Source organism: Galeopterus variegatus, unplaced genomic scaffold (assembly GCF_000696425.1).
Source record: "Galeopterus variegatus unplaced genomic scaffold, G_variegatus-3.0.2 Scaffold1043, whole genome shotgun sequence".
Classification (NCBI taxonomy): Eukaryota; Metazoa; Chordata; class Mammalia; order Dermoptera; family Cynocephalidae; genus Galeopterus; species Galeopterus variegatus.
Genome location: NW_007727154.1, coordinates 60168 through 74819, shown reverse-complemented (window position 1 = coordinate 74819; position 14652 = coordinate 60168). Strand labels below are relative to the sequence as shown.

General features: G+C 42.9%; 1 protein-coding gene across 1 annotated transcript in view; it reads right to left on the bottom strand.

Annotated features, from left to right (window-relative positions):
• The window catches only part of ADCY8 (adenylate cyclase 8 (brain)), a gene marked incomplete at its 5' end in the record, with an annotated part of 128380 nt that overhangs the window by 56337 nt on the left and 57391 nt on the right, over positions 1-14652 (bottom strand). Inside the window, 2 exons of the mRNA XM_008574415.1 lie at positions 2984-3073; positions 5245-5446. Of these exons, the coding sequence (XP_008572637.1) occupies positions 2984-3073; positions 5245-5446 (292 nt within the window). The remainder of the gene's footprint in view (positions 1-2983; positions 3074-5244; positions 5447-14652) is intronic.

The following is a 14652-nucleotide window of genomic DNA, read 5'->3' as shown; positions in this document are numbered from 1 at the left end:
GAAAGAAACAGGAGAAAGTGCCAGGACGCAGGATGCCAAGACACAGATAATGACATCTCTGGAAAAACTGGCTCTCAGGGACCTCTTTAAAACATAGCAAGCTCTGGCTGCTCTTATGAATACAGTTAACTGTTCAAATGTACCAGAGTGTGTAATAAAATGGCTTGATTTGAAAATGAAGGTCTTCCCATGGAGCCTCCTGAGAACCACACTCAGTGTATGAGATGATAACACTCAGGTTTGTGCACAGGATTTGCAGTCCTTTTACAAATCCTTGTCTTTTCCCTCCCTTAGACAACTTCTCACACAGACGGAATAAGGCTTTCTTCCCTCCCGTTTTCTGCATCTTCCTTCTTTTTCACTGACAAATTTTCTAGTTAGACCTAAATTATACTTTGCACCATGCATTATAACAGCTTCATGTTTATATCACATCATCCATTCTGATAACATGTTTTTGGACTAAGTATTGTTTCTCTGAGATGAGGTAAAAACGTCAGGCATACAGATGAGAAAGCCGAGGCTCAGAAAAGTGACGTGATTTGGTTGGGGATACACACTTGTGAGTGCTGTGGGGCTGGATTAAGCCTTTCAGAAGGTCTGAATGTTTAGTTCTTTCTAGTTTTGCAGACAAATGCCTAGATAGAGAAGCACAGCCGTATATAGGTAGCAAATGATGGGTCATACCCGGTGGTCCTAGTGGCTGGTGAATTTGGCCCACGGCCATAGTTTGCTGGCCCCTGAACAACATGACCCTTTGGTTGTGGAGGCTTATAGTAAAACTGCAATTCATATTCATTTTACCTCATTTTTTAAGGTTTCTGTTTTTGGAGTATGTTTCATAATGTATCTGTATGTTAGCACAGTGGTACAGGTATGTACAAGTATTTGTTTATCTATAAATATACATTGGCAGTGCATGCTCAAAACCTTTCTACTGGAAATAATAAATAAATCTTGGCTGACTTTAATGAGCAGGTACTTTGTGCGAGGTGTGACTCTAAATACTTTACATGGATTAATTCTCTTAATCCTCATAACATCCCAATGAGGAAGACACTATTTTTATTCTCATTTTAAAGGTAAAAAAACTGAGGCACAGAAATGAGGCTATGTGACCAAAAAGTTTACCCACCACTTTAATAAGACTGGCAAATCTGTGAGTGCTGTGGTCCTGAGTTAGGAAGTTCAGGTGTGGGGTCAAGGGAATACAGTTTTGATTTAGAGTGATATAGGCACCCAGATTAATAGTTTGTGAACATCTGCTTCATGTCAGACACCATGTTAGGAACTAAACATTTTCTAACTCATCTAGGCAGGCAGTGTTAGAGTATAGTTAACTCCACAATATATAATTAACTCCACAATAGCCATGTGAAGAAGGTATTATTTTTCCCATTTTACAGATGAGGAAACTGAGGTTCAAAGAGAGTACAAACTGATACAAGATTTCACTACTAGCAGGTGAGGGGCTTGGTTGGAAGTGAAATCTAGCTTTTGCTGAGCTCTGCAATGAAACATTTCTTGGCCTACATACTGTCCCCCAAAGTTGGGACACCAAAGTTGGGACACTTCTTGGCCTACTTACTGTCCCCCAAAGTTGGGACACTTGCCACTCTCTCCAAACCAAGAAGTTCTCAGGGAACTGATATCCCCCAGAGTATGCTAAATTGGGGCTTCACTGGTTCCTTGGTGGGAAGAAGTCCCAAGGCACATGGTCTGCTCCACACAGCCCCTAAACAGGACCTAGTCCCATCCTACCCTGCATGCCCTTGAGAAGAGTCTAGTTCCTCCTCTAGGGGCTGGGCCTGGACTCAGAAGTGAGGAGTCAAGAATAAAGCAGATGTGGTTCAGTCTTGACAGCTGAATGAAAAAGAGGAGAAAGGAAGGACAGAAAGAAGGAAGGATGGAAAAAAGAGGGAAAGAGAGGAACTCAGGCAGGAGCGGTTTTGAGGGGCACTGAGCATGTTACTTGCTGAGCCCTAGTTTCATGATCTAAAACAGGGAGATCACAGCAGCCCCTACTCCATACCTCTGGAGGGTTTAATGCTATTATGCCCATCAGTTAGGTGGAGGGAGGTGACGCTTGCTCCACTTTTCAGAATGTTTCTCAGACCAGTTCTCAGGCCTGGGAGAGACTACAGGAAGCCTGTTCTCCACCCACACGTCGGAGAGGGTCTCTGAGTGTGGCAGCCTCTTAGAGAACAAAAATCTACCCAGCGTCCTTAGGGTATGGGGTTGGCCGACGTCTGCTGGGTTGGCCCTGCTGTTCTCACTCCTGACCCCAAACTTCTACTTCAATATGTGAATATCTGGGCCATGGCAAACAGGCCCCTTAGGCTGACTTCCAGGCCCAGGGACAGACCAGTGGCTCTGTGACCAAGACAGGGTCAGATATACATTGTGACAGTGAGTGTCCTGCTGGGACTCCTGACCTTAAAGTTTCTCTGGGCACTCTCTGTACCACTTTGATTTAAGTTTAGTTGTCATTTTCTGCCTTTGTGATTCACTAGCTAACTTCCTTCCTTCCCTCCCTCCTTCCCTTTCTTCCTTTCTCCTCCTTATTTAGTGCAGCAAACACTGTTTGAGCAATAACTCTGCCTGATAATGGAGACTACAGCACATTCTGCAACAGGATTTTGCAGATGAGTTAGGCGAAATGACTAGAGGAGGTAGAAATGAAGGAAGAGAAAAATGAATAGAGGAAGAAAAGGAGGAGGAAGACTAAGGGAGAGAGAAATGGGGAAAATATGGAGATGGAAAAGTGGCAGAGAAGGGAGCAGAAAAGGTGATGGGAAGCAGGAGAGGAGAGGGGAGAGGGAAAGGCAGACAGCGAAGAAGAGGAAAGGCAGGCGGAAGAGGCAGAAGAAGAAAAATGGGTCTCTCGAGCATGTTCTAAGGCCCTTTGTTCAGTCCTGTTTATTTGGAGCTGGTGGAGATTTCTATGTCCAACTCTCACCAAGGGGAGCTCATAAATAAATACCTCTGGGTAGGAGCAGATATCTGTAAACACAGCTGAGGAATTGAAAGTCAGGTTCTTCAAGGGTATCGACTTGTCAAAATCACACCACAGCTGCGGATTAAAAAAAAAAAAACAAAACAAAAACAAAAACAAAAAAACACAGGAACAACAGAGTCAGTGTGAGAGCTGGAAATAGGGCCATGTGCTATCAGCTGCTGGTGTCAGCAGAAGCCTGGGGTAGACCGGGCCTTGGCGGGGGGCTTGATTCCAGAATGGAAGTGCCAGCTTTGATCTCCTCTTTTATTTAAAAAATAAGTATTGTCTTAGAAAGAGCTTTTTTGCAAGCCAGTCACAAAACCAGGTTAAGACTGCTCTGTTGGCTCATCACTTTGGGTCACTAGGGTGTGTTTGTGGGGCTCAGGAGAGAGAGCCTGATGGCAGGAGAAGAGGTCTGGGGTAAGCTCGCAGCCTTCTCCAGATCAGTAGCTGGGAGGATTCAAGGCATCTGAAGGGGTAAAGGGCATTTCCTAGGACAGAAGTTGCTGCTGGAGATTTTGTGGCACTCAGAAAAGAATAGCTACCATTGGTCGAATGCCTCCTCTGTGCCAGACACTTTGTGCAAAAAAGCCTCACAACCACCTTGTGATGTAGCAACTATTTTTTTTATCCCCATTTTACAACTAAAATATATGAAACTCTGAGAAGTAAAGTAACTTGGCCAGGGTCACCGAGCAGGTGACTGGTGGAGCTGAGATTTGAATGCAGGTTTATCTGACTCCAAAGCCTCTGATCTTCCTACCACACCACTGTGGAATGGTGGGCCCCAGAAGTAATCCTGACCTACAGTCATAGGGCTTATTTCCAAATCCTGCACCCCAGAAATATCTGATTCCTCATCAAGACTTGAGATCCTGGATACCACTGCACAGCCCATGATCAATGACCTATGCACTTCCATTTCAATTGCCATAATCTATAAAATATTCATTAGATGATGAACTTCATTAAATGATGATTTTACTTTTTCTTTATCCCACAGAGTCCCTCACTACAAGGACAACCTCAGAGCTTGATCGAGGTAATTACTGGGACAATTTGGACAGTGAATTTTAGGTAGTCTAAACCTCTAACTCACAGCCAATAACTGTGGGGGTCTACAGTTCACATCCCTGAATTCTTGGGGATTCTCCCTCATGCCCAAAGAGCACAGTCATGGTTTCAGCCACAAGATGTTGCCTCAACTAGCCTTTGTCAATGTGCCCAAGTTTAAGACCTGGGATCAGATAAATCACCTCTAAAATCTAGCTGACTCAGTCATGAACAAAGAGCACAGTCATGGTTTCAGCCACAAGATGTTGCCTCAACTAGCCTTTGTCAATGTGCCAAGTTTAAGACCTGGGATCAGATAAATCACCTCTAAAATCTAGCTGACTCAGTCATGAACAACACAGACTATTTGTTTATACACAGAAAAGACTTATAGCTACCATGGTACCATTCCAGTAAGAAAATGAAATTAAAATGTAGATCACCAAATTCAAACACTGATAAATAGTATGACAGTTGGAAATTCCTCTGAGTTCTATGTATCACATCAAATATAAGCTATTAGAAAGTCATAGGCAAGATGCTCAACCTTCCTGAAATGCAGTTTCCTCATCCATTAAATAGGGACAATAATACCTACCTGTACCACGCAGTACATGCTCAATAAATGGCAGCTATTTTATTTCCATTTCCCCCACCCCATTCCCATTCCCAGAGATAAAATTTAGCATATTAGAGTGAACATGGGTCATGGAGTCAGACAGACCTTATTAGCAAGTTATTTCATGTCTCTGAGCCTCAGTTTCCTCAGCCATAAAGTGGGGATAATGAGACTTACCTCACGGGGTTTATGTGAGGATGAAATACAAAAAACACGTCAAGCTCCTCCTTCAGTGCTTGGCACATAGCAGGTAGGTACTGGTATTTGATAAATAAATGGTAACTTTTTTTTTTTTAACCACTGGGCCACGGACAATACAAAAACTGAAGAGCTTTTGGAGCTCCTGTGGAGCAAATAACCTCCCCCGTTGGGAAAAAGTCAATTTTCTAACAGTAAAACACACAATTCTGACAGTTGCCACATCTTTGTTCTTTGTCCTTAAGCTTGGGACTGGACCAGGTACATGAAGGTAACTGGTACCCAGGAAAGGCAATGTAAGAAGCTGTAGGCTCCATAAACTTATCTTTTGACTGCACACTAGACACCACAGGGTCGGTGGGCTTGGGATGCTTACGATATTTAGGACGGCACCCAGGAAATTAATCAGGATGGATGCAAAGATGATGATGTTCCGGGCCAAATAGGTCTCGTTAATCCAACAGCAAGTTTTCCGGAGGACGAGGGGCAAACACTTATAATCCTCTGCTGTGGTGATGAGGACCAGAGCTGAATGCAGCATAATCAGAATGGAGAACTGGATGGTCATAGGCACCACTCTGCAGGGAAACACAGAATGCCGGGTCATGTGGCATCGATCAACTGATCCCCACTCACCAGCATCATGTTCATCGTCTCCCTTTCCCACCCTGTACACCCAATCATTCTAAAGTTCTATCTGTTCTATTAAAAGGAGAGATTTTTGTTAAACAACTATATCCATCCCTAAAATATTGTCACTATTGAGAAACTTTGGAACAAACATCCAATATTTGGCTGGATTCATTGCGCCTGTCCATTTTTTTCCTTCCTTCATCCTTCCCTTTCCTCACTAGGTAACTGCTGCCAAGGCAACACACCACTGGAGTTTTATCTCAGTACTCTGGCTGTGGGAGGAAGCCACATGCTCCTTTTCCTCAAAGTGAGTTTTCTGAAACTTTCCCTCTCCATCTACACTAATGCCAAGAGCTGGACTTGGCATTGGTTCCAAGTGGCTCAGTTTGGTTAGTGATTACTATGGTTTGCATTAGCGTGCATGATATGCCATTCGAGGCACAAGTAGGGGGAGCTCATCTTTGTTCAAGGCTTCAACATCACTCCCAGGTTTACGTCTCAGGCTTCAAGTTCTCACCAAAGCTCTATGCCATGGTAGCCTGTGTGTACTGGACACCGCTGCTAGGAGACAGGATGTTTCTAGCAAGTCAGCGATCTAAAAGTCTGTCTTTGGAGGAATCTTTGACTGCTTCCTCTCCATATCAACCAATTCATCACCTGACACGTTGCTTCTCCTTGGGAATCCATCCTTGTTTTCTATTCTGTGTCCAGTCATTTGTGTCCTACACTGGCATATCTAATTTTTCCACTTCTATTCCAGCCAGCAGGTGTTAAAGTGTACCTTGACGGAAGTGGTGGGAGATTGTATACCTGTTCCTTGCACTATAAATTGAATTTCACCCATCTGGCTTTAATACCTTCCATTGGCTGATATTTAATAAATATGTGTTTAGTGAATGCTGTTGAACCCACCTTCTCCTTACAGTATCACTTACTATGCTCCTGCCTGAAGTTTCTTATTTATTGTTAGTAACACTAGTATAAATAATGTATTAAGCTCTGACTACGTGCTGGGCTCTATGCTGAGTACTTTATATATATCATTTCCATTCCCCAAAACCTAAGAGTTCTTTTGATCTCTTTTTTTCCCAGGTGAAAATTTAAGGCCCAGAGGCAACTTCCCAGGGATCACTCAGTTGGTAAGTGTTAAAGCTAGGATTTAAATTCCACACTGTCAAACCACTCTGCTATGCTAATCACTTTGGTGAGAACTATTATTTCCCATGTTTGCTGTAATCTTTTCTTGCTTCTGTGGTTTCATCATAATATTCATTCATTCAACAAACATTCTGCCCAGGCACAGTGGTAGGGATCAGGGATACAAGAACCAAACACACATTTTCCCCATCTTCTAGCAGATCATAATTCAGTGTGTACATACCAGTGAACTATTATATAATATTCTATGATCTATAAAGGATTATAAATAGCCAACATTTGGAAAATAAGAAAGGAAATCAAGGAAGGCTTCAGGAAAGAGGTGACACTTGTGTTAGGCCTTGGCGGTTAAAGAGAAGGTTTTTAGGTAAGAAAGAGTGGGCATCAGAAGAATGAGAGTGAACAGAGGGTGTTAGAATTTTCTAATAAACCAGGTGGTGGGGCAGGACTGAAGGGTAAGGGGCCCATCAAATGCTGTGCTGGGGAGCTTGGTCCTGTAGGCAATGTGCAGAGGTTTAAGATGTTTAATCAGCAAAGGACGTGACCAGATCTATGTTTGAAAGACAAGTGTGGTAGGAGGTGAAAGATGAAATGGAGAGGAAAAGTGTTTAGAAGGTTTAAATAGCTGAGACATGAGTTAACAAGGAAGGAGCATAGGGCGACAGTGCTGATAACTGGGAGGTGCAGGGAGAGGTGTGGAGCTGATCTTACTAAGTGTTTTGTATGCGTTAGAGAGAGGGAAGCCATGAAGGGTGATACTAATGTTTTTACCATCTTAACTGGGTAACCACAGGAAGAGAAGCTAGACTGTACAGGGAATAGGTTGATGAATTTGATTTTGGGCAGGTTGAATGTTTGCAGATTGTCCAGCTGGAGATATCTAGATGTCTAGGCAGTTAGAGAAACAGGTGTGGAACTCTGGGACTGGAGTGAATAGGTGGTGGCTGAACATCTGGGAATGGAAGAACTTGTCCGAGGAGTGTGTGGACATCAGGAGGCAGGAGGACCCAAGATGAAGCTAATGGGCTGGGAGAAGAGAAGGCAGGCCGGGCAATTTAGTGAATGTGGGCAGATAAGCAGGAGAACAGGAGTGCGTGGCATCATGGCAGCCACAGGATAAGAAATTTACAAGGAGGGAGTAACCAAGAACATCGATTCCCTCTGCAAGCAACACGAAGACTAAAAAGTCACTCCTCCCACAGTCCCAGCTATCACTGCTAGAGGGGTTTTGTTGTTGTGGTTTTTTGTTTTTTTCCCCCTGTATTTGCACAGTTTTGATTTTATGGATCACCTTGACAGGAAATCTCTGTGGGAATTCTAGATAAGAACAGCAGGTTTGTGCAGCAGTGAGTTCCCAGAGGGCTCTAGGCAGATGGAAATTCACCCCCCACCCACAGGCTGGAAAAACATGCCCCGACAACACACCATTATTCCTGGGCACCGCCGGGAGGCAAATGAAGGAGAAAGCAGGTGGATCGCTTTGTCAGGAAGTCTCACGAGAGAAGTCACAGGCTGGAAAAACATGCCCCGACAACACACCATTATTCCTGGGCACCCCCGGGAGGCAAATGAAGGAGAAAGCAGGTGGATCGCTTTGTCAGGAAGTCTCACGAGAGAAGGGGCCCATTCAGAGGCTGATGTGTCTCAGTAATGCCAGGCAGCCATGGAGAATGAGAATGTCTTATTTCAAAGTGTGAGGCAGAAGCAAACCAGGGAAAGGTATCTGTGAAATCTCAGCAGGAGCCTCAGACGCTAACCGTCTAACACCGCCGTCCGGAGCATGTCTACAGGCCTCAGCATGGCATACAGGGCCCTGAATAGCTGCTCTTGGCTCTCTCCAGCCTTCCCCACCCCCCCAATCTGTGCTCCACGGTCTGGGCAATACTGAGTTACATGCAGCCTCACCCCAGTGCTATGCTATGTCTACCTCTGTGGGCACTTAATTTGGGGCACGTTCTGTTTATCCTGCCAAGCTCGGCTTTCCTTCAGATTCTTCCATGACATCTGGCATAGGGTCGAATACACAGAGGTGCTCCATAAATATCCACTGACTTTTGCTTTTTGTGGGGAGAGAAGACTGTTTCTCCCTCACCAGCCTTCAGAGGGAAGAGGACTCTCACCTCCACATCCAGCCTTTCTCTCTACACGCTTATTGTGTCTTCCCCAAGGAAACAGGAAGGGCTAACCCAGAACCTATCTGGGATGTTCAGTGAACCTCTTTGTTTGAGAGCAGGGTCACTGTTAAACATCGGTGTTTATGTGCAGTTCGGACCCTTGTCTTCTCCTCCTCTTAGATCCACTAGGATAATAGGGAAGCCAGAGCCTTGATCTGCCCTATAGAACGAAGCCTGGCCATCTCTTCTCTTTGGCCAGGCCACCTCTTCTTTTAAGCAAGGAAGCCCAGGTTTGCCGAGCCCTGGTCCTAGGCACAGATGGGCCACCTGCTTAGGTCTGCCTCACCCATCCTTGGCACTGGTGGGTGTGCCTTGTTTGGTCTTTCCCAGCATCATGGTGGTAAGATCTCACACTGGAGTTTAAAGGTGGGGTCCAGGGATCCAAGAGATACAGAATGGAGACCAGGTGGTCTCTTGACTTTAGCCACATTCTGTATTCCAGCTTTTATCATAGTTTTGCATAGGCTAATTAGGCATTTGTTTGGAAATTTATAAAACTGATGCTTGTTGCCCATTTAGTTAATCTGTAAAACTGGGATTTTTAAGCTTACCTTTTAAAGAAGGCTCTGAGGTTAAATAAAGTAATAAAGCAGTGTAATAAGACCTCAAAGAAATGTTAGCTCTCTTTATTTATGTTGAAATTCAGGAAATGAAAGGTATTTTAAAGATCAAGAAGGAGTCTTAATTACAAGACAGATTTTCTAAGCAAGGTGCTGGCACTGTGTATAATATTCCTCTAAAAATCTCCAGCAGCAGCTCCTCAGTGTTCATTCATTTCTTCACATGTAGACATTATACCATCAGATTGTAAATGTTATCTAATTATAGAGCTACTAGGGCATCCAGGGGTTCTGCACTTGCTTTTGCATTCTTGATGCACATAAGAGCTAAGGAAACCTTTCATTTTTGAAATCAAGTCTCATAAAAAATGACAAGGGCTTTGCAAACAGCTCTATGCAAATCATTTGTAGACACTGAGGTCTAATTGCTCTCTGCAGTCTGTCTTTAAAATAGGGTTTGGGTTGACATCGTGATTTGACATTTGTTGGGAAGGCAGGAATCAGGGGGGATGAGTGACCGGTCTATAGCAGCTCGTGGTGCAACAGGAAACAGAAACTCAGATTAGGCTGAAAGATGACATTTTACAACAATTAAGAATCTGCCTACGAGTGCAATAGTGCGCTTGATCCTTGTAGCAACCCTGAGAGATAGATATTCCTAGTGCTTTCCACAGATGGACATTCTGTGGCTAAGAAAGGGGAAGGGAACCAGAATTTACCAAAACGGGGCATGGTTAATTGAATTCTTATTGCAATCCTGGAAAGTGGGCATTATTATTCCCATTTTATAGATGAGGAAACTGAGGTTTCAGAGAGGTTAAATGCATACATACAGCTAGTAAGATGCTCAGAAAATAATAAGACCCCGTGCCTCTTCCTTTCTTTTCTTCCTACTCTCCCTCCCTTGTTTGCAACCTCTCTGTCTTTCTCTTTCCCCTTCCCTCCTTCCTCCTTTTCTTTCCTCCCTCCCCGCCCTCCGCCGCACTCTTTCTGTCTTTCTCCCTCTTTCTCTCATCACCAAGCATGCAGACTTAAACACATTTTTGTATAATTACAAAAAATATTTTCCAGTCTTTCCTTAGTTTACTCTTCTGGAAAAGGAACATCTGTGTGCATCGGGAAATTAAAGAAAAGAGTCGGGCAAGCACTGTCTTTCTTTTCCAGGGTGCACTAATTTTTGCTTCAGGAGCTGGGAATTAGCTGTGGTCATAGGAGTGGAGACTGCCTCATCTGCTAAAAAAATCCATGACAGAAGAAATGCACGTGAAAGGCATCCACCATCTGTTGAGTCACAAAGCATCCGTCAGAAATGAAATGAGTTGGAGAGGAAACCAGCACATATTAAAGAAAGCTTTCGCTGTGTCTGGGCGAGTGGGCCACTCAATTCCCATAACACGTGGGTTGTCTGGTCAGAGTTCAGCTTTAAAGTTCCCTTCATTGTCAGGGTTTTCTCTTCACTAAGCAAGTGAGGTTGGGGTGCTGGCTGTGTTTCAATTACGAACTTCAGCTTGAACCCTAGGGTTGGAGACTCCCTCTGACCAGCTGGTGGGTAAGGTTCCAGGTCTTTTTCCCCTGAACCCATGATGTGGGTGGGTTCCTAGGGTGGACAGTGGCCACTTCTGTCCAGTGCCAAGTCCAGACCCTCAGGGTCATCCTGGTCTCCTCGTTCTCTCTCACCCCCACATCCAGCCAGTCACTGGGAACCATCATCTCTCTGCCCTAAATATCTGGCAAATTATTCCTGTTCTGTCCACCCTACTGCCACTCTCTTGTCCTTATTATTTCTTGCCTGGATTTTTGCAATTGCCACCTAATTGGTCTTCTCAACCCCAGACCTCACTCCCTCCTATCTATTATCCATGTCCAGTGTGATCCTTCTAAGCACAAATCTGGTCACATTGCTTCTTTGATTAAAATGCTTCAATCAAGTCACAACTCATTAACAAGGCTTGCAGACCCCTCTGCTCTGGAATGCTCAACTTCCAGCCCTTCTCCACTCCCCCACAGCCAATACCTCTCAGTTCTCTTCTATGACCTGGTGAGCTCCTTCAGGAGGCCGCTTAGCTGTCACTGTCACCTCCTCTGGGATGCCTGCCCCGATCCCTTTGCCTCACACCTACTCCTACACATCCTATCCCACCTTATACGTTCCCTATCACGATTTGTCATCACCCTATGTTATAGCTGTTCAGCCAATTGTTTTTTACCACCACTAGACTGTAAGCTTAATGACAACAAGGACCCTGACTGTATATCTCCACTGTCCAGCACAGAGAGGAACATTGTAGATGCTTAAAAGATGTTTGGTGGGAATGCCAACACCCTATGCTCCAGGAGTCCAGAGGGACCAAGCAGCAGATGTGACCACAGCCTTCTTGGCTCTCACATCCCCATTGACAGGAGTGAATAGGGGAGTCCAGGAAGTTTGGGTCAATCTGGCAAGATGCCACCAACACTTACAGCTTACCACCCTGAGATCCCTTCTCCTAGACCCTAGTTCTCATAGGTTCTTGGGTAGTCAGGAAACCCATTCTCTCTTGATGCTCCCTGACACCCTTTTCTGATTTATTCATTGCATAGCATATACATATTTGCATATATACATGCATAGCATATATATATCTATATATGTATCTACATACACAGCATATAAGTAACTGCATATACTCATACAGCATGTATATCTAGACAGATACATATATTTTAATGATTTCTTCGTCTCATTCCACTGGATTATAAGGACCAGAAGAGCAGGGATTTTTTTTTGTTTTGTTTTGCCTTTGTTCAGAGATATATTCTTAGCACCTAGAACAGGTCTGGGACAAAGTAAGCATTCAGTGAGTATTGATAGAAGGCCTTCTGAACCCACATTGGGCTATCTCTCTTTCTTTCATTAAGAACTTTTTGTAAATTATAAATAAAGCATAAATAAAGAAAAACATACACAAATAGAGCTTAATTAGTTACGATAAAGTGTCTGCCTTTGTAATGACCACCCAATTCCTAAAATAGAATTTTGCAGGGCACACCAAAAGCCCATCATGTGCCTGTCTCAAGCACAATCCTCTCTCCCAACCCAATTATACCTTTTCTATTTCTTTATAGTTTATCATCCATCTGTAGACACTATAGTTTAGTCTCACCCATATTTTATTAAATTTGATTTGTCTTTTAAGTTTTAGAAAATATCTATAGGTTCTCTCTCTATCACTTTATTTTTCTTAAAGTTTATTTATTAAAGAACATGTGCCTTTGACCTGTAGCATTTCCCACTATCTGGATTTTATTTGGCGTGTACTCATTAAATATCCTTTGTCCTCTATAACTCCTGCAAATTGGAAGCTGGATTCAAAGGTCTGATCAGACTTAGGTTTGATCCCTTTGGTGAGACCATAAGTGGTATCATGTTCTTCCATCAGAAAGTAAGTTTGTCTCTTCTTTTTGTGCTAATAGCATCCTTTGATGCTCAAGTCCTAGACCCATTAATTCACTGGGAGTTGAAAAATGGTGATATTTTAATTTTATTGTTAAAAAAATTATTAGCTGGAATACTTTTATGATATTTTCCCTCACCTACTATTTGGTGATCTTGTAGGACAGTTCACATAGCAAACACAGAAAATACATTTGTTTCTCTCACTTTATCACCGGTTCCCAGGATAACCAACCAGTTCCCTATTATCCACCAAAGATTAATAACTTTTAAAAATATTATTATGAACTCATGTAGTTAAATAGATTTGATGAGTTTAGATGGAATGTTTTAACAATCATCCAGACTGAAGCTCAAATTATTCTGTCTTCAGACAGGGCTTCTTTAATGTAGCTTCTGAGTTTTTATTAGCCTGATTCCAACAGTGCTTGATGGCTTCCTTGCTGTCCTGTAGGACAAGATGTTCTGGGCTCATCTGTCATTTTCTTTCTAGGTGTTCCCATACTTATGTCTCCAATCCAGGACATCATCCTCCAGTTGCCATGTTTCCTTAGGCTCTTGCTGTAACAGCTTCTCAGACTTCCTTTGTTTTAAATGACCTTGGCTGTTTTGAGGAATACCGGTCAGGTATTTTGTAGACTATCCTTCACTTGCAATTTGTTTGATGTTTTCTTCATGATTAGGTTATGGGTTTTAGGGAGGAAGACAACAGGTGTATGTGCCTTTCTCATCACATCCTATCAATATGACTTATCACTATTGATATTGATCATTATCACTTGGCCAAGGTGATGTTTGTCAGGCTTCTCCTTATTTTGCCCGCTGCCTACACTGTACTGTTTGGAAGTAAGTCACTCACACACTTAAGGAGTGGGGAATTAAGTTCCATCTCATCATGGATGGACTATCTACATAAGTTACAAATCATGATAAATGATTGATAAGTGATTAGCAACCATTTATTTATATCAGTATTGACCTATGGATATTTATTTTATACTTTATATGATAATCCAATACTACTTAATTTTGTTGCACAATTTGTTCCAGCTTTGGCCATTGGGAGCTTTTTTAGTTAGCTCCTGTGTCCTTTTAGTGTACCCCCTTTATTCTGTGTGTGTGTGTGTGTGTGTGTGTGTGTGTGTGTGTATGTGTGTATTTTAGCACATCCTTAAGTTCTGGTCCTGTAAGATATTCCAGGCTCATTTTGTGTATTTCCTGACTTGGTTTTAGAATAAGCTGGTTCTCTGGGGAGCCCTGCTTTTATTTACTGAACATGGGCATTAGAAACCAAGATCTGAGTAGTAGCTGTGCTCACTGCTGCTGAGGTGTCATTGCTTCCAGGCCCTCTGCAATGACAGAGAAACAGATATGTTTGTATTTTAACCTGTGTATAAAAGCATATCTATAAATATTCCTATATGTAACTATCTATCTGTATTAAGCTAAATAAGAGTTCATACTGATGTCTCCAACTCTAATCTACAGGGATTGATCTAGCCTTCTCCCTTTGCTTATCTGAAATCCTCTGTTCCAACAATGAGGAATCCAACTCCCACCATCTGCCATTCATTTACTTAATTGTTCAATTCCATTGTTCAAATACCTGTAGAGGTGTTTCAAATTGTTAGCCCATACCTCCATGAGAAATATGTTTACCAACTACAGCACAATGCCTATGTGCAGTTCCTTTAGCCTTTGGTCCTATATATTCCACTAATTTACAAAGCTGCTTAGGACACCACCCTTTGCCCCACCCCCTTCAGTGAGGTTGTTTTGTACACTTTCTTTTTTTTTTTTTTTTTTTTTTTTTTTTTTTTTTTTTT